General features: G+C 43.7%; 1 protein-coding gene and 1 long non-coding RNA gene across 2 annotated transcripts; one reads left to right on the forward strand and one right to left on the reverse strand.

The window, feature by feature from the left end:
- Nucleotides 289-9,662, forward strand: LOC8083426 (ABC transporter C family member 4). Its single transcript, XM_002446079.2, has 11 exons — nt 289-2,780; nt 3,740-4,060; nt 4,710-4,796; nt 5,366-5,992; nt 6,276-6,440; nt 6,533-6,827; nt 7,269-7,483; nt 7,731-8,036; nt 8,673-8,736; nt 8,823-9,062; nt 9,187-9,662. The coding sequence occupies exons 1-11, from the start codon at nt 552-554 to the stop codon at nt 9,285-9,287; spliced, it is 4,650 nt and encodes a 1,549-aa protein (XP_002446124.1). The 5' UTR covers nt 289-551; the 3' UTR covers nt 9,288-9,662.
- On the reverse strand, nt 10,018-12,935 carry LOC110436573. Its single transcript, XR_002454370.1, has 3 exons — nt 12,569-12,935; nt 11,673-11,847; nt 10,018-11,220 (listed from the first exon to the last, which is right to left on the reverse strand). It is a non-coding gene; the product is annotated as an uncharacterized LOC110436573 (long non-coding RNA).

Raw genomic sequence — 20,955 nt, forward strand, 5'->3', positions numbered from 1 at the left:
GTTTTAGTCACTTGCCAAATTACAAGATTTGGCAAGTGATTTTTAGCAAACCACTGGAGATGCTCTCACGATTGTATTTTTTTTTGGAACCGAGGTGGCGAGGTAGTAGGAGACAAGCCAGGAATACGCTTTATTCCTTCTTTTTGTTTTTATTTTTCAAAAAAATATACTTTCTAAAAAGTGAGAACGTGCTAATACTGTAATAGAATAATAGTAGTTTACGCCGGCGGCGACCGTGCGTGGCGGGTGTCGACGGCCAGCCCCCTCGGCCATTTTGGTTTCTTGAATATGCGCCTAGCGTGCCAAAATCTTCCACTTCGATCTCGTCGGCAATCTTGGCGCCGCCGGCGTTAGCAGTCACAACATATTCCGCGCCGCCACGTTACCTTCGCGAATCGCGAGTCGCCGTACGGCTACAGGCTACAGCCTTGAGCCTTCCGCTTGCTCCTCCGACAAAACCCCCGCCACGCGCCGCCGCGGCCTCCCCGCCTCGTCGCACTCGCACCAAACCCAAATGTAACGCACCATCCCCGCCACCCGTGGTCGCCACGATGGAGGCTCCATCACCTTCCGCCCTCCCGTGGTGGCTCGCCACCACCGCCTGCTCCGCCCCGCCACCGACGCCCGCCGTGTCCTCCTCCATCCTCGGCCGCCTCGCCTTCCTCTTCCTCTCCCCGTGTCCACAGCGCGCTCTACTCGCCGCGCTCGACCTCCTATTCCTCGTCGCCGCGCTCGCCGTCACACTCCGTGCCCGCCGCCTCTCCCGGCGGGGCAACGACGACGATGGCTCCGACCTCGGTCTCGACCACCGCGCGCGGGAGCCTCTCCTCGCCAAGCCGGTCACCACCGACCAGACGCCGGCTCCGGCGCCGCCTCCCCTCCGCTTCCGGCACGGCCTCGCGCTCGCGGCTTCCGCGGTCCAAGCGGCGGCCGCGCTTGTGCTTCTACTCCTCCTCGCGCTCCTGCGCCGCAGCGGGAGGACGACAGCGGGGCTGGTCGTGGCGGAGTGCGCGTTCCTCGCCGCGCACGCCGTCGCGCACCTCGCGGCGGCCGCCTGGCTCGTCGCGGCGGAGAAGAACACGGCTGCTGGGGCGCCACCACCCGCGCGACACCACCCGCTCTACCTCAGGCTCTTCTGGCTCGCCACGCCCGCTTTCGCCGCGGTCTTCGCCGGGTGCGCGGCTGCGCGGTACGCCGCTGCGGAGCCGCTCGTCCCCGATGACCCGCTCGCGTTCGCGTGGCTGGCGCTCTCGCTCCCGCTGCTCTATTTCTCGGCCGCCGGCTCCACCGGCCTCGTCGTCGATTCTGATTCCGATGGTGATGGTCGTGCCGCCGCCGTCGCGGAGGAGACGTACGCAACGGCGTCGTGGCTCTCGCTGGCCACGTTCGGATGGATCAACCCGCTCATCGCCAAGGGCTCGAGGGCGACGCTCGCGGCCGACCAAGTCCCGCCCGTGGCGCCGCCCGACACCGCCGAGGCGGCGTACGCGCTGTTGGCCTCCAACTGGCCCGCGCCGGCGCCGGGTTCGTCCAAGCCCGTACGCCCGGTGCTCACCGCGCTGCTGCGCTCCTTCTGGCCGCAGTTCCTTCTCACCGCCGTGCTCGGCGTCGCGCACCTCTCGGTCATGTACATCGGCCCGTCGCTCGTGGACCGCTTCGTCGGGTTCGTGCGACGCGGCGGGGAGCTCACGGAGGGGCTGCAGCTCGTCGCCGTCCTCCTCGTTGGCAAGGCGGCCGAGACGATGGCGTCGCACCACTACGAGTTCCAGGGCCAGAAACTTGGGATGCGCATCAACGCCGCGCTGCTCGCCGCCGTGTACCGCAAGTCGCTGCGGCTGTCCACGGGCGCGCGCCGCGCGCACGGCGCCGGCGCGATCGTCAACTACATGGAAGTGGACGCCCAAGAGGTGGCCGACGTCACGCACCAGCTCCACAACTTGTGGCTCATGCCATTGGAGATCGCCGTGGCTCTCGCCCTGCTGTATACCCACCTCGGCCCCGCCGTGCTGACCGCGGTCGCCGCCATCGCCGTGGTCACCGTGGTCGTGGCCTTCGCCAACAAGCTCAACATCGAGTACCAGTTCAAGTTCCTCGGTAAGCGCGACGAGCGCATGAAGGCCATCACCGAGCTGCTCAACTACATCCGTGTCATCAAGCTACAGGCGTGGGAGGAGACGTTCGGGAACAAGATCCGCGAGCTCCGGGAAGAAGAGCTCGGGTGGCTAGCCAAGTCCATGTACTTCATGTGTGCCAACACCGTCGTGCTCTGGAGCGGCCCGCTCGCCATGACCGTGCTTGTGTTCGGCACGTGCGTGCTGACCGGCGTCCAGCTCGATGCCGGGAAGGTGTTCACTGCGACCGCGTTCTTCCGAATGCTGGACGCACCTATGCAGAGCTTCCCCGAGGCGATTGCTGCTGTGACGCAGGCAACCGTGTCTGTTGGCAGGCTTGACAGATACTTGCTTGATGCGGAGCTTGATGACTCGGCAGTGGAGCACGTGGACGACGCCGGCATTGACACTAGCGCGGTGGTTGTGGAGGTGCGTGACGGTGTTTTCGCGTGGGATGTGAGGGGAAAGAAGCAGAGTGAAGAAGGTGAGGATGGCGAAAGCGAGGAGGAGAAAGATGTGGAAGGGACACCTGTACTGGAGACGGTGCTGAAGGGGATCAATGTTGAGGTAAGGAAGGGTGAGCTTGCGGCGGTGGTTGGGATGGTCGGATCTGGCAAGTCATCACTGCTTTCTTGCATCATGGGGGAGATGGAGAAGATCTCTGGCAGGGTGAGTGTGATATTTCTGATTCAAAGCGAATATTGTTTTTGATTGGACTTTCTTCATTGAATTCCAGCACTCTCCAAAAGTAACCAGCATACAGAACTGGGTATAGGTTGGGTCCAAATGAAGTCTATAAGGTCACTTCAGGAGTCCATGTTTGGTGGTCAGCATCCCGGGTCAACATTCTCCCTACGCATTTATATTCCTCACAATGTGTGGTCAGCCCATGTTTCCAAAAATAAGTATGGAACCACAAGTGCTATAGCAATTGGTAATTTGCATGGGTAGGGAAGCCTGTTCAATTAGACCGATTAGCATTTTGTGTTCCCACTTGTTCTGGTTTGAATGATGCGCAAGTGACTTTCCAATCCAACTCCTATGGTATTGTTCTCTGTGTTGGCATGCTGGTTTGGAGTCCTTTGTACCAAGATCACCATGTGTTTGATGAAATGCCTCTCTAAACCTGGGTCTCTAGCTCTTATTGAGCTATGTCTGTTTCATGTTTGACTGAAAGCCTATCCATCAGTTTACATGTTTTGTAATGTAAAGGTTTTCATTTTAACTGTGTGGGATTTTTTTCCCTGATAGTTACTGTTCACCTAAATGACAGTTTACCCCAATTAAACTTTAAATCCGTTTAAAAGATAAACGGTGGTAAGCCATGTCTGTTTCATATCCCATTTGAATTACCATTTAGCCTGTTTAAATGTCCATTTAGGCTGAATAATAGTTAAAGGATAGGTACCGACTCTTTAGCATTTAAGTGAATAAGTTTCCAGCACAATTGTTGAAGTATAAATTTTCTTTAGCAGTGCAAATCCATAAAGTGAGCATTAGAAAGCTTATACAGTCAATCCTTTAAAGCATGTTTAGCATTTTCTGCATAATGACATTTCCTATACAGTATACTATTTGGTCATTTATACTCTAGTGCCAGTTTGTTTAACTTCTTGCATTTTTGATAGGTTAGAGTATGTGGGAGCACTGCATATGTTGCACAGACTGCTTGGATCCAAAACGGGACCATTCAAGAGAATATCTTATTTGGACAACCGATGCATGCTGAAAGATATAAAGAAGTCATTCGTTCTTGCTGCCTGGAAAAAGATTTGGAACTGATGGAATTTGGAGATCAGACTGAAATAGGAGAGCGAGGAATCAATCTCAGTGGTGGGCAGAAACAGCGTATTCAGCTCGCCAGAGCAGTCTACCAACATTGTGACATATATCTTCTTGATGATGTCTTTAGTGCTGTTGATGCACACACTGGTTCAAATATCTTTAAGGTATACCTTTTGTTTTTTGTCATAAATATTTTCAAGCACACATGTCCTTACAGCATCATTTGATGCAATTAAGTTACTACAAGCTGTTTAAGGTGTTAACGAATGAAGAAAGATTGTAATTTGCAGCTTAGGTGAAACACAACCTGTAAAATTTGTAGATATGGTGTTATCCATTCTAAGCCTTCCTTATACTTTTTGTGAATTGTGATATTCAAAAAAATATATAAACAGATTCATTAATTATTCATTAGATAGAAGCTATTGTCATGATTAGGGAAGTCAGCCCTCCCTCCTAGTAATGTGACAGGAAATGGACCCAAGTTTACCACTATTTGTCAGCAGGTTTAGCTCCATAAGTTTTAGAGTCAAGAAGTATTTTTCAGATTATTTATTTTTCAGCATTATTTCTCCCCTGCCTGAGTCATACACCTACGAATGATGTGGTTTTATTTTGTTCGAAATAAAATGGAATAGTTGTTAATGGAACTCAGAGGATAAAAAGCTACTTGATTACATTGATATATGTTAATATATAACAACCAACGATGGACAAACCATAATTCATACTTATATCTTTGTTTTTCCAACAGTGGGATTGATTAACCATATAATTTTGCACACTATTACAACAGCAGCCTTTATTTTGCAGGAGTGTCTAAGGGGAACACTCAAGGGGAAGACCATCATACTTGTTACACACCAAGTGGATTTCTTGCATAATGTGGACAACATATTTGTAAGTTTTTTTTTGAGATGAACATATTTGTAAGTTAGATGCTACACCATTGCAGTTACTTGTCAGGCGATATGCTTTCTTTTAGCAAAACTATTTTTTGTAGCAAGCTTTACAAACAACTGGAAGTGAGGTCCAATTTTGGTTCTATGGTGTTCATTATGCACTCTCTCGAATATCTTCTGTTAAAATACTTATCAGAATGTTCTGGTAGTTTTTTTCAAAAAAAAATAATGAACATGTTCTGAACTCTGATAATATCTAGCAAGAAAATAGTCTTCCTTTTTTGAAAAGGTTAGAAAAAGCAAAATTCCAACTACTATTTGATACAACCAATAAAACCATAGCAATGTTCAGACCAGATCATAGGTCCAAAGGTTGGAGTTAATTCAGCAAACTAATTATCACACTTATAATTTCAGTTCATTTAGTATCTATTCCAGTTATAAGACACTTGTATGTATGATAAAGATTTTTGGATTGGCCATCTTCTTGTAAAAGGGCACAATAGTAGAGTTCCCAATATGTCCTTGACCTGTTTTTATCCTTTTTGTCCATGCAAAAATATGCAGGTCATGAGAGATGGTATGATTGCACAATCAGGAAAGTATGATGAATTACTCGAAGCAGGTTCTGATTTTGCAGCCCTTGTTGCTGCTCATGACAGTTCAATGGAACTGGTGGAGCAACGTTGTCAAGTAGAGAAACCTGAACATTTTCAGCCTACTGCAGTAGTTAGAATCCCTTCTCTACGCTCTAGATCCATTGGAAAGGGTGAGAAGGTGGTTGTTGCACCAGAAATAGAAGCAGCCACTTCTAAGATTATACAAGAAGAGGAAAGGGAGAGTGGTCAAGTAAGTTGGCGAGTGTACAAGCTATACATGACAGAGGCCTGGGGCTGGTGGGGAGTTGTGGGCATGCTTACCTTTGCAGTCGTGTGGCAGGGCTCGGAAATGGCTAGTGATTATTGGCTATCATACGAAACGTCAGGAAGCATTCCATTTAACCCATCATTGTTCATTGGAGTGTATGCGGCCATAGCGACTTTTTCGATGGTCCTTCAAGTAATCAAGACTCTTCTTGAGACAGTTTTGGGACTTCAAACAGCTCAGATATTTTTCAAGAAGATGTTTGACAGCATTCTGCATGCCCCTATGTCATTTTTCGATACCACTCCATCAGGAAGGATTCTCAGTCGGGTAAATCTCATCTTTTGGTTTGTCTTGTAATTGGCCAAAAGTCCCAAACTTCACTAGTACATATGAAGTAATTATAAATTCCTCAGGAAACCAAAATACCTAATTACCCTCCACTATGAATCAAAGTAGGTGGAAATCGAAATAAACCTCATTAACGTAGCTTAAATAATATGATCTTGTGTATTGTGTGTTGCTTGTACTTTGGCATCTATGGATTAAGTTTAAGTTTGAGGCCTAAAAAGAGTGATACTACAATTGTCTTATCTCCACTTTCTCTTTTCAGGCATCATCTGACCAAACGACCATTGATGTTGTGCTGGCATTTTTCGTCGGTCTGACAATTTCAATGTACATTTCAGTATTGAGCACCATTATCGTCACTTGTCAGGTTGCCTGGCCATCAGTTGTAGCAGTAATTCCACTTCTACTATTGAACATTTGGTACAGGGTATGCTCCAACTGCCAAAAAATTTATCTCATGCAATGCAAATTAAAGAAAATACATAAGTGAAGTTGCAATTTCAATCTTAATTTCTGCAGAATCGCTATCTTGCAACCGCACGGGAGTTAACTCGACTTGAAGGAGTTACAAAGGCACCAGTTATTGATCACTTCTCTGAAACTGTTCTTGGCGCCACAACCATAAGATGTTTCAAGAAGGAGAAAGAATTTTTCCAGGAGAATTTAGACAAAATTAATTCAAGTTTGCGCATGTACTTCCACAACTATGCTGCAAACGAATGGCTTGGTTTCCGACTGGAGTTAATTGGAACACTTGTATTGTCAATAACGGCATTTCTCATGATCAGCTTGCCCAGTAATTTTATCAAGAAAGGTAATAGATCAATATATTTTAGATTATGTTTTTTTCCTAGCATAAAGAACCAGACATACAATCTCAGATGAGAAGGCATCAATTTCAGCATCATATATTTAGCAGATTGTCCCTAACTGCTTCATTCATAGAAGTAAAACACCAAGAGTACTGTCTGATTTTTAAAATGGTTGACTTATGTCCTTTTTATGTTCTTAATGGGAAATTTGTCTAGGGCACAGTGAATTTCCTTGATTTTGTCTATTGATCAGTATTGGTTTTTTTTGTCATCCTACAGAGAAGTCTTTTTTTTGTTCGAGTCCTAGAGACAAGCTGGTTTTTTAAGTCTCCTGTAGACAAATTGCCCTAACTTAATTGTTGTAGACTTGTAGCTGACAATTAGTCTCTGTAGGTTTATGATGATGACCTTATCATAGACTAATGTCTGCTGCGCTTTTGCAGAATTTGTTGGTATGTCTCTATCTTATGGCCTCTCCCTCAATTCTCTGGTGTACTTTGCAATATCCATTAGCTGCATGTTAGAAAACGATATGGTTGCTGTGGAGAGGGTAAATCAGTTCAGTGCTCTTCCTTCCGAGGCAGCATGGAAAATAGAAAAGCCCATTCCTTCTTCAAATTGGCCCACTCATGGGGACATTGACATTAAGGATCTAAAGGTTAGTGGTCCTTATTTACCTTTGTTTTACTAGTTTTTCCCTGTTAGTCCTTTTTATGATTCAAAGTACTCAAATCAATCCAGTCCCCCTTTCTTTCCTTAGCATTCAAAACCTTACACTGCACATAAATTTGGGGCAACTTTTTATAGATCTTGCACTCAATCAAGTGGATGATGCATTGAAACATTATGTTTCCTGTTAGGGATTATTTACAACAATTGAAGATGTCTACCTTTTTTTATTTCAGGTTAGGTATCGACCAAATACACCTTTAATTCTGAAAGGCATCAATATAAGTATCAATGGTGGAGAAAAGATAGGAGTCATAGGAAGGACAGGCAGTGGCAAGTCAACTTTGATCCAAGCATTGTTCAGGCTCGTAGAACCTGCAGAGGGAAAAATGATCATTGATGGAATTGACATATGCACACTGGGTCTGCATGATCTAAGATCTCGTTTTGGCATAATTCCACAGGAACCAGTACTGTTTGAAGGTACAATTCGAAGCAACATTGATCCAATCGGGGAGTATTCAGATGCAGAAATATGGCAGGTACAGGCGTACAACATCACTAACATGTATTTCCTCCTTTTCCATATTTTAAGTCTTTTGTTTTGTTAGATAAGCCTAGTGCTAAAGCACTTGTATCTTACTTTTCTACACTTTTACTTTCCTTGGCTTACAAGCCTAGTAGTAGGAATATGCTCTACATACACTTTAGTGGTTAGAATATGCTAGAGCAAGTGGGAAGGCCCTCTGCCTATAAAAGCAGGGGCAGGGTCATTATAAAAGCTAAGCCATTGCATTTCCTTCAATCCAAGCGGCCAAGGGTCAAGCTGCCGTCTGGTAATTCCCAGATCTGAATATGAGATCCAATCGGCCTAACAAGTTTTATCATAAGTCAAACTTTTCTGGCTTTGAGCAAGTTTATAGAAAAAAATACAAAAAAAATCTACAACATCAAACGAGATTCATAGATACACCATGACATATAGTTTGATAGTGCATTTATTTGATTCTGTAGGTGTTGATTTATTTTTCTAAAAACTTGGTCACAGCTACAAAAACTGGTTTGAAGATAAAACGACTTACGATTTGAAATGGAGGGAATAGTTTGTTTTATTTTCATTCCAACATTGTGCCGTAGCTGCCTTAACTAACCATGCTCATTGATTGACAACATTTCAGGCTCTTGAGCGCTGTCAGCTGAAAGATGTAGTAGTTTCCAAACCTGAAAAACTTGATGCTCCAGGTATTACTATTTGTATGCTTCTTTGTCTAATTTTATTATGTAAATCTGTTGGCATTCTATTCATTTTTTTTTTGCGTTGTTCATAGTGGCTGATAGCGGAGAGAACTGGAGTGTAGGCCAAAGACAGCTCCTCTGTCTGGGCCGTGTCATACTGAAGCAGACCCAGATCTTATTTATGGATGAGGCAACTGCTTCAGTTGATTCCCAAACTGATGCCATAATTCAGAAGATCACGCGACAGGAGTTTTCATCATGTACAATAATTAGCATCGCACACAGAATACCAACAGTCATGGACTGCGATAGAGTTTTGGTGTTGGATGCAGGTAGGTTTCTTCAGTCATGCTGCTTATATATTAGATATTCATTCATTTTGAGAGGTGTTTGTTGGTATCTGGTAAAATTCGTGTTCCAGAATGTCATTCTAAAGTATTACCGTTTTCTTTTCAGGTCTGGTAAAAGAATTTGATTCACCGTCGAGGTTAATCGAACAACCGTCCCTCTTTGGTGCGATGGTTCAGGAGTATGCCAATCGCTCGTCGAGCCTGTAACCGTGCCATGATACTGTGAGTTTTTTAAAAAATAAGTAGAAGTTGGTAGCTTGACTTTAGTGTACAGCATGTGGAGGAATGTGCAGGGAATGCAACTCTAGAAAGTTTGCAATATTTATGAGTGCTGAACTGTGGTAAACTCCTGATGGCGTTGTAGCTTTGCAGCATTTTGATAAGAGAAGCTCACACAGGAGAGGGAAATACTTTTAAAGTTTAGAGATCACCTTTTAACCTTACCAAACAAAGAATTTATCTTGGAATCAACTTGTAACCAGTGGCAGTTTCTGTGCTGAGGTGCTTACAGTCAGTCAAGTGCCAATCTTTAGGGACGAATCTAGAAAAATATTTAGAGGGAGCTTCTACTACCAAAGACAACTTCAGCCTCTTCTTAAAATGTACCCCACCGCTGGCTCATTCGTTGCCAATCTTCTAAAGTTCTTTTCAATGTCAATAGTCAATTGTAAAAACTTGCAGTAGCGGCTCCTCTTAATAAGGAGTTATACTATAATCTTGTAAATTAATATAGTAATTATTGTAACTCAAAGTGGCTACAAAATAAGTTATTTTGTAGCCAGCTACAAAGTAATAGTAATATATATATATATATATACTAGGTAGCGTGCCCGTGCGTTGCTACGGGACAACAAAACATTTATACTAAAAACATATGGGTCGCATAATAAGATAATAATATAGTGAAATTAAATATCATTATTAAAGTGACATTTAATAAAAAACAAAATTCGTAAAATTAATATAGTCACAGAGAGTGCGATGTCGTAGGCTCACAAACTCTACTGTAATCTTTCTCTAGTATATCTATTTCTTTCGTGCACTAATAATTCTACGAATAAGTTCCATCATATCTCTATATCATCCTATATACAGATTCAAATATATGTGCCTCTCACATGGGTAATATTGCTTCTCTTCTACCTTTTTTCTTAGACTATTTTTCCTAGCAGCTTCACGGTTTCGGGCCAGACGCCAGACTGTAACAACAAAAATCATCAGATATCGCTTCAGTGAATGTGTAGAATTTTAATACCTTTTGACCTAGTTTCTCCTTTGATTTGTTGCTGGAATAAGAAGTTGTAAGGGATACAAACAGCCCAGTTCCAACTGATAAGTAAACAAGTTTATATATCAAGAATACAAGTAATGTTACTTGAAAGCAAATGAATGCAGATAAGTGATAGGCATGACTAAGTTTGAGACAGCCCAGTAGGACATCAGTATAAGTATTTGTCACTTTTACAGGTGGAGCAGCATTCCTGGAGTCTCATAACTATCTTGTGACAAATTCAAGGAATTGTGTATTATGTAAATATTAGAGACACGAGCACAAAAGAAAATATTAAAATAGTTATTCTGAAACAATGATAAGATGGCATAGGCTAAACATAGAGTACAGGCTAACAAGTATTATCGAGAGCAGTGACGAGATGGTAAAAGTACCTTTTAGATGAAAAATGGCCTTATGAAGAAGCAAAGCCGTCACCTATACTGATCTTCTAAGACGTTTTCTTTTCCTTATTCCCATTACCATCCAAGTTTTCCTCCACTTTGAACTCATCAGAGTCCCCATCTAGAACCGGTGACTCATCATTATTAGAAACTAAAGAAGTAAAGAGACAACTGAAGAATCATTGTCCATCAGTATCAGACCATCACAGAAGCTGGAGACTCTTGCTGCTGATAAGACGCCAGTAGCTTCTCTTTTGTTGCTTCACCTACTGAGTTCTTATCTATCATATTTCATTTCATTACCTTGCCTGTTTGCCCAGCCATGGTTGTTGAGACAGATTGAGAAGACAACAATCGCATAGGAGCAGTTGAACAGAAACTCAAAGTGCAAACTCTAACAAGCAAAACACCACAACTTCACCTTCTTCAAACTTTTAGCAGAGCAGCACAATCTCCAACTCTTGATCTGAAAATCAATTCACCATGTTAGCAAAAGAGTGACAGAAGACTAAAGGATCTGCAAGAAAAGCATATTGCAGAGCGTGCAATCCAACAAAAACAAAAGAAATGAACAAGAAAACACAAATCCACGACGAGCAAGACATCAAAAAACGAGATCTATGGCCAAGAAATCACATTGCAGGCTCCTGATAAGATTTTGAAATTATTCTTTTTCTTATTTGACAACAACCACAACTGACATATGATGAAAGATTAGGGGTAAATGAACAGGCATGAATCTGCAGTCCTTGGGGAGGAACACTACAAGATCGAGTCCATATGCACGTGAGCGGGTTGTGGCGTTGGTTCACCAGATTGTAGCGGTATTTCACGCAAAGCACTGAGACGGTTGTTATTAACGGATCCAAGAAGTCAGGGGAGGAGGAAGTGGAAGTGGAAGCCGTGCGTCTGCCATACCTTGGTTGCCGTCACGGAAGGCCTTGGCGATGTGCTTCGGCGTCGGGTGTAGCCCCTCGCGGTGGTCGTCCTTGCCGAGCCCCACCAGCAGCGCAGGCACCGCCGGCTCCATGGCAAGGGTGAGGGCAGCACATGATGGCAATGGTGAGGATGGCGGGTGATGAATTGTGTTTATCTGCAGAGCAGGAATCCAGAATGTGCAAGTGAAATATCCATAACCATATTTATTTAGATCATACACAATATTCTCAGGAATCAAGCCTCTAAATGCATTAGACTGAGCTACAGTATACCTTCTCATTCTTTGAGAAACCATCTACTGATTTGCACAATCAGGGAAGCAAGTACCAGGGTAGGTTGAGTTAGAACAAGACCATACTCACTTTTTTGTATCGTGCTCTACTAATTTGCTCAAGCAGGTAAGCTGTTAGTTTTCTTACTATAGCGTTTTTGTTCCTTCACTGTCAGTCTCATTTGTAGAAAAGCATCTATATAGTACTAAAGAATGATATACGCATTCTGAACAATCCATAGTTCCGGTAAAAAACATATAAGGTCCTAATGAATCTGATTCCCATCCTAACCAATTATAGTTATACAGTCTGCAACATATGAAACTACAGTTCCTATCATCGTAAAGCATCAATTAAAATGTAATAATCCCAGGAGAAAATCGAAACAATCATGATTAAATTGCCTCAATAAATTGGCCCAAAATCAAAAGTAATATTAATCTCTACATTGACCCACTGATCATTATTAAGATGAATAGAGGCCTCAATAAAAAAATAAAAACTGGAATGGAGACCAAATTGCGACTGCTCTTCGCCCCTTTCCTCCGACCACTGCTCTTTTGTAAATTGGAATGGAGACCAAATTGCGAGTACAGATATTACCTGAGACGGCCTGCCGCTGGCGCAGCTTCTCCTCCGTGGCGCAGCTTCTCCTTCCCATCGACGCCCCCGACCATGGACGCTGCCTCCTGCTGCCAAGAGGCCACTGGCGGTGACTGTGGCGACAAGGGTTGCGCTTGCGAGTGCCGAGGCGAGGTCGCCACTTCTCAGGGCACTGAGGCGCAGGGGAGTCCCGGTGCGTGGGAGGAGAGTGTGCTCGGAAGCGTCGTCCTGTGCGGCGGAGGGCGAAGAGGCTGCGTCTCGGGAGGAAGGCGAGGGGGAGAATGCCTCTGCGATGCCCGCTGTCCTCGGAGGGGCTGCTCACGGTGGAAAGGGGAAGGGGATCGGGGAGGGGAGGGGATGGGGAGGGGACGCCGGTTTCCAAGTTTAGATTAGACGCTGGGAGACGCAGGGGACGCACGACCGAGCACGGCAGGACGAAACCAAATGCCGCACCAAAACAATGTCCCCTCTTTAGTCTTTTTAGTTGTATGTATATATAAGTAGGATATATATATATATATATATATATATATATATATATATATATATATATATATATATAGAGAGAGAGAGAGAGAGAGAGAGAGAGTATACTCTGTAGCTAACTACAAAATATGATATTCTGTAGCCATCTCCATTTACGATAATTTTATATTTTTTTTGAAAAAATTTCCTGTGGTAAGATCTAGAGTATTTTAATATGAGTATATAAACATACTCAAACCTATAAACAAGTATGAATACATACACAATGTAGTTTATTGAAGATGAGAGTAACTACACGTACGTGTAGAAAGGAATTTCCCTATATATATATAGGGAGAGCTCAAAAGAAATTTTATGGAGACAATGCAATCTATCAGAGTTCGATCAAGTGACAAGAGACATGTAAACACGTCCAGCCTCTCATTGATCGCATTGGCCAAAGATTACCAAGCTGGAAGGGCAAACTTCTAAACAAAGCAGGGCGACTAGCGTTGGTCACTTTAGTGCTCTCCTCTATGCCTACATACCATCTCACTGTCTTCCCGCTCGCCACCTAGGCCAAGAAGCAAATTGACAAAATTCGTAGGTCATTTCTATGGAAGGGAGAGGAGAATGCAAATGGAGGTCACTGCCTTGTCAACTGGCTGTCAGTTTCCAAACCAAAGCCCTAGGGGGGCTAGGGGTGCCAGAGTGACAAGTTTGCGAGAGCACTGCGATGGCTATAGGGGGGCTAGGGGTGCCAGAGTGACAAGTTTGCGAGAGCACTGCGATGGCTATAGCAGGAATGGACAGACCCCTCCAAGTCATGGGTTGGATGTGAAGTCCCTTGCAAATCGGTTGACAGACTGCTCTTCAATGCCTCAACTGTTGTCACTGTTGGAGATGGTATGAATGCACAGTTCTGGCACCATAGTTGGGTAGATGGAGAAGCTCCTAGGAACCTAGCACCACATCTCTTTGAGTTGGTTAGAAGGAAGAACAGATCTGTACAACAAGAACTCCACAACCATGCCTGGATTTGGGCACTTCGGGGTAGGATCACAACAGCCACCCATGTGGAGGAATTTGTATCCCTCTGGATCAGATTACAGAACATTCAGCTACAGCCGGGAATGCAAGACTCCACCTGATGGAAAATACTCGACCCGCTCAACGTACCAAATTCAGTTCCAGGGGAGCTTCAAAAAATTTCGTCTAGATCTTATTTGGAAAGCGCACATAGAAAATAAATGCAAGTTCTTTGCATGGATCCTTATCTAGAACAAAATCCTCATGGAAAATAATTTGCAACTAAGAAATTGACTTTATCAGGATCACTGCGTCATATGCAATGGGCCATTGGAATCCAGCCTTCACCTTTGCCTGTTGTGCCCTTTTGCTGCAGAGATCTAAAGCCTTGTGTTGCCATGGGAGCATTTTGACACAGACTTAATTTAGCCTCAGACCCAACCAACAAAAATAAGAGCATGGTGGGAAGAAGCGACACCCAAAGTCTCAAGGGAGCGGCGATGACACATCAACAGGGTGGTGATTTATACTATGTGGAATATTTGGAAGGAAGAAAACAAAAGGATTTTCCAAGGCATGGCTATGGATGCTCGACTAATGGCCCTCAAAGCCAAGGAGGACATAGATACGCACTCTAGGGTCCTTAACAACCTGACTTAGCCTTTCTCTGTTTAGCACCCGTGGGGATGTGTGCTGGGTATCTTCTTTTTTTTTCTAGGTGTGCCTGGTGAGGCTTTCTGGTCTTCCGTGTACACTTAAATTTCTTTTCTTCTTTAATTGAGAGGCAGAGCTCTTGCCAGGTTTTCAAAAAGACCTGTAAATTCATCAAGGATATATAAACCGAAAACTAAACTAGTGAAAAAGCAGAGAAGAATGTCCAAAGTTTAATTCTCCACATGTCAAATTAAATATAGCATAAACCCTTTCTTCTTTGAAGGAAAGGTATACAAATTTTGAAAATTAAAAAGCCATCCACCTGGACACAGATTTGTATTATTATTATTATTATTATTATTATTATGCTTGCTCATGCATTGTTTCAGCAGCACGAGTGCATCCATGAGTCGTATACATGTATGTATACATCTAGCTCAGAACACTCCTCTCCATTTCTCCAGTCGACCAAATCAAGAACATGGTGATGATCTCCGGCTGTGTGCATGTCATGGCTTCCAACCACGGCCGCCGTCATTGCACACGCCGCCGGCGTCGAGGGTGTGGTAGTTGGCGTACCGGCTGGGCGCGGACGGCGGCACGCGGAACCCTCTCGGCATGCACCCGCCGGCCGCCCGCCCGTGGAACAACGGCTGCTGCCGTCCGCCGCCATGCTGCTGTCTCGGCGGCCTGAACGGCACGAGCGACGGTGGCCTCCGCTCGCCTGCAGCCACCTCAGTGCTGCCCGACGACGCCGACGCCGGCGCCGGAGCAGCCGGCGACACGGCGGCTGCCGCCGCCGTCGCCGCCACCACCAGCAGAAGCAGGATCATGGCGACAAGGCTGGACATGGTGGTTACGTGGATAGGAGTACGTACGTGTCAAGGAGGAGGCAGCGCTAGCTCTAGGTAGCTGGAACAAGGCGTGTGAGGGCTCTCTGCTGGCTCTTTTTAAAGAAAAGAGACCCGGCCGGGGCTCGCGTGTGAGTACGTGTGGCAGAGGTTGCGAAAGGACGACGCGGCAGCGAGGGGCGTGCTAGTGCTAGGCGGTGAACGGGAGGATGCTCGTGCACCCCAGTTATTGCGCAGGCTGCCTTTTTTTTCTCTCTCTCTGCTGCGTGCAGCATGGTCGGTAGCCATTGCTTGTGCACGTACAAATTTCACCCGTGGGGACAAGTCAGATCGAGCATTGCTCGTACTAGCTAAAGCAACAAGATTTAGTTGATGACGCGTCAATCGTTTGATCGGTTTCGTCGTGTGAAGGGCACACACTGCATGCATGCACTTTGATGTGTACTTGTACAGCTGTGTGCAATGCCTCGTGGGTTTGTTTCATCATGCCGTCCTCTTTTTCATTGCCTCCGCGATTTTTTTTTATTTTTAGTCTAAATTTGAAACAAATTTCAAATTTGACACGCTTTTGAAAGTTTTTACAAAACTAGTCCGTTTGGTCCCGCCACCATGCATGGCGGGGCAAATTCACTGTACCCCGCCATGCATGGCGGCGGGATAAAGCTGCCACGTGGCATACAACAGCAGACCCTGCTGACATGTACCCCGCCATGATCCATGGAGGGTTAGGGTTCCCCGCCCCCATCATGGCGGGTTTCTCTTTGCTTCGCCTCCCTGAGCGCCGCCGTCTCCTATACTCCAAGTGGTAGCTGAGGCCTTGTTTAGTTTGCAAAAAAAATTTAAGATTCTCCATCATATCGAAATTTGCGGCACATGTATAAAGTATTAAATATAAACGAAAATACAAACTAATTACACAGTTTGACTGTAAATCGCGAGACGAATCTTTTGACTCTAGTTAGTCTATGATTTGACAATATTTACCATAAATAAACAAAAATACTACGGTAACGAAATAAAAAAAAATCCACGAACTGAATCGGCCTGAATGGACGTCGTACTGCCAGTGTGAACCGGGCCTGTGCTGATGTGATTGGTGTTGCCTGACAGAGCTGCTCCCATCTCCTACGCGGCCTTGTCCTTGTGTAGTTCGTAAAAAAAATTTACAAAATTTTTCAGATTAGAGTATTAAATATAGACGAAAATAAAAATTAATTGCACAGTTTGATCCGAATTGACGAGACAAATCTTTTGAGCCTAATTAGTTCATAGTTAGACAATAATTATCACAAACAAACAAAAGTGTTACAGTATCACGAAATTATTTACTTGAGGAACTCGGGCGATACAGTCAGGCCCGCTACACGCTGGTCACAAGATTGATTTCCATCGGCGGAGTTAGGTAAGGCCTTGTTTAGTTAAAAAAATATGCAAAAATTTTCAGATTCTCTGTCACATCGGATCTTTAGACGTATGTATAAAGTATTAAATATAGACGAAAATAAAAACTAATTACACAGTTTGGTTGAAATTGACGAGATGAATCTTTTGAACCTAATTAGTTTATAATTGGACAATATTTATCAAATACAAACGAAAGGGCTACAGTGCCGATTTCCCAAAATTTGACCCGTTTTGGTGGGCCTAGCCATACCCCGCCATGATAGAAGGTGGGGAATGCCTAACCCGCCATGGATCATGGCAGGGTACACGTTAGCAGGCCCTGGTGCTACATGCCACGTGGAAGCTTTACCCCGCCGTCATGCATGGCGGGATACAGTTTATTTGCCTCGTCATGCATGGTGGCGGGGCCAAACGGGCTAGTCTTAGAAATAATTTCGAAACCAGATCAAATTTGAAATATATTTCGAATTTGGACTAAAAATAAAAAAATCGCCTCCGTCGATTTGATAAAATAAGGCTCTTTTCTTTTGTTATTAAGTAATTTTCATGGAAAAAAAATTATGTATGGTCCACTAATCTTGGTTACTCTCTCCATTCCAAATTATAAACCGCTTTAACTTTTTTGATTCATTCATTTTGTTATGTATATAGACATATTCAAAAAGTCAAAACAACTTATAATTTGGAATAGAAAGAGTAGGTAAGAGTGACACTATAAATTTCACTCTCTAATGAATCTCGATTTATAGAGCCATCCAATTAATTAATATCCTATTTGTATATCTTTATGTCTATAACAGACTCTCTAATTTGTATTCTTTATAAGTTTATCATAATTATTCTTGTGTGAAAAAATTTCATGAGAAAACTACATATATTGCATTTAGAGAGCCACTAACCTCTCCAAAAATAGAGAGCAAGAAGGGTGGTTTGTTTTCTAAATTTTGTGATAAAGAGCTAGGTAGGGAGTCTCTTTGGAGATGCTCTACTTAACCCCTAACCTTTCAAATTAAGTATTGTGCATATTAAACTTTAAAAAACTACACAAAGAACCCCTATGGTGGTTTGGCTAGCTCGTTTTCCTTATATGGTGTTCCATATATGATGGCTATGAGAATGCGGCGCTCGGACCTGTATACCATTTCCATTGGTTCACCTTAGTCTGAGTGGGCATAGCCACACTGAACTATCAATAGTAGTCTCTAGATGCCCTCTTCTCCTTGCTCTCAGTATGGCACTCGTCTTCCTCTCTGCTCCCCTCCCTAGTGACTCAGATGGCAATTCCATGATAGGTAGCAATATTAGATGAAGTGACTAGAGCAAGAAGTTGAGGTTAGTCCACAATAGTTGATGTGCCTAATTTTCCCTCCTTCCCGCTTTGCGATTTCGCTATGGTTAGGGCAGAACTAAAATTTCCTTTTTTCTCGAATGGTGCAGGAAAGTTGTGTGTCATTTCATTAAGATAGAAAATAGGTTACAAGGATTAGGAAAAAATAACCCAACGTTGGTTAACCATGAAACACAACGCACACAGGCTAGAGACAATTGCCTACCAACCATGCACTTAAACCCACTGCCTACCAGTTCCATTGGTTCATCTTAGTCTGAGTGGGCTTAGCCACATTGAACTATGAATAGTACACTATATACACCCTCTTCTCCTTGCTCTCACTGTGGTGCTCGTCTTCCTCTTCCCTTCCTTGGCGACTCAGATGACAATTCTATGATAGGTAGCAAGATTAGCTCAAGCAAGTTCCATTGGTTCACCTTAGTCTAAGTGGGCTTAGCCACACTGACCTATCAATAGTAGTCTTTAGACGGCCTATCAACTAGGAAAATACATGACTAGGGTGTAGCAGCCTACCAACCAGAGCCTAGAGGTCTAGGGAAGGTGACCTAATGAGTAGCTCTTGAAGATTAGAAGCATCCACTACACACATGCGCGTGGGGTACAATAAGTGTGACTTTGGACCATTGACAATATATGTGCGCTTCAAAAGTCACACATGACCACCCATCTAACAAAGTAGACAACCAACAAAGTAAATATTAAATCAAAAGGAAGTGAGAAATTCATAGAGATTCTTTTATTATGGTAAAGGAAATACTTACACTTGATCTCAAGGATCACTAAAATAATGCAATAAAAGTCAACACCGGAGTTTGGAGTAATGGGCTTTGCATGTACTTTGTAATGGCATAGTGGAGGGAACGCTACATGATATGCTCTAGTAGCAACCTTCCCCTCCTCAACCATTTCTAGAGGCTTTGGTGAAGGAGGCACCCAACCCTTGAACTCCTCATACGACCAACTCTTATAGCTATTGTGAGGGCTTTACCCTAGCTATCTAGTTAGTACCATGTGTACCAACATTGCACTAACTTGGGGGTCATAGGAAGGTCCCTAGAGTCGCCATCCATGGTCTTCACTAGTGCAGCTAAACCACATGATCAAGTTGTAGAGGTACTCACCAACACCAAGGATCAAGAATCATATAGCATAGAATTTGTACTTGACAATACTTTAAAAACTTACAATTTTGTAATGAGTTAATAGTCCAAATTTAATCTATCAATCTAACTAATAGTACATATACCACATACTAAGTCTACTGATGTATATTCACTTCATTAGAGTAACTACATCTTTCGGGGGACACATATCCTACGTTATGCTAAGCCACTAACTTCACCCAAGCCTAGCTTGAGTAGTCACCAAGTCATTGGCACATGTAATAGATTAACATCAGTATTGTGAGTATGATTATACTTAGAGGACTTATTCCAGCATAACATCTGGTTGATGCAATAGAGGTAATTAATTGGCATTTGTAATCTTGTGAGAAGCATGGCGTAGATTAGAAAAATGACATGCTATGCCCAAGTTGCTACTCATTAGGTGAAATAATTAGGTTGGCATGTAATCATATGAACAACACAAGTATAAGTTACCACTTGCTCTCACTACTCTGAAACTAGAAGAACAACTATATTATTGTCTAAGAATGTTTATGCTTTTGAAACAAACTTTGTAGAGGTGTAGAACTATACCCACACATACACCAAAGATGAACCTCCATAGCCATGCCAAGATAAGGGTTGCCTCAAGGTTCCAACCTTTCTCTAGTGTGGCCAACTAACCCATGAATGGTACAATGATGACCCCAAAGTACTTTTTCTCTTTTAGCTACTGCGCACTAAAACCCTAAGCTGAATCCACGCGGTTAGCTTGTCACCACTAAGTACTCAACTTGTCACACCCATATATGAGATGTGGTCTCTCTAGGGTTACTCCAAATCACTATCACAAAGAGACGGTCCTTAGCTACTCCACAAGCTACGCCACTTGAGATCCAACACTCATAGTGATCACACCCCTTGTTAAGTCCTGCAATAGGTTCATAAGTCAAATTAGGGGTTGATCTTAATCAACTGATGAGCTAAGTCAAGTTAAAACTTTAGTGAAGATTACATCATCCTGGTAGGTGAGTGATTGAGGACTATTTTCTGGCTTGTTGGAGATGCCAAATAGTGTTGACAAATGGGGTCATAGGGAGAGTGGAGAGCACAACTCATCTAATTGCATGTTTGTTGTAGTAGTGTCCTAGCGATAGTCCGACAGGGAGGATCATATGGTCCATTAGAACCTCATTGACTGGTCAATTGGGGTCTCATCGTCTGACATGTTCTTAGGAATAGTTTAGAGAACAAATGCAGACGATTCAAGGGAACATCAAAAGATCATATTTCTTTGATTAAGGTGGTGAATTAGGAACTAATGTTGACCACTACTTATAGCACCTTTTGAGTTGGGAGATTGCCTTCCATGATTTCTTGAAATCTCTGTCCAAGTAAGTTGATTGGGTTGACTTAAGTTGATTGGAGACTTCTGTAGGATCCACGAGCTTGTTTTGGGGAGATCCATCATCGAGATTATAGTTAAGAGATACCGACTTCGTATAAGAGTGCAACCATAACAGGAAG

The sequence above is a fragment of the Sorghum bicolor genome, chromosome 6 (assembly GCF_000003195.3).
Source record: "Sorghum bicolor cultivar BTx623 chromosome 6, Sorghum_bicolor_NCBIv3, whole genome shotgun sequence".
Lineage (NCBI taxonomy): Eukaryota > Viridiplantae > Streptophyta > Magnoliopsida > Poales > Poaceae > Sorghum > Sorghum bicolor.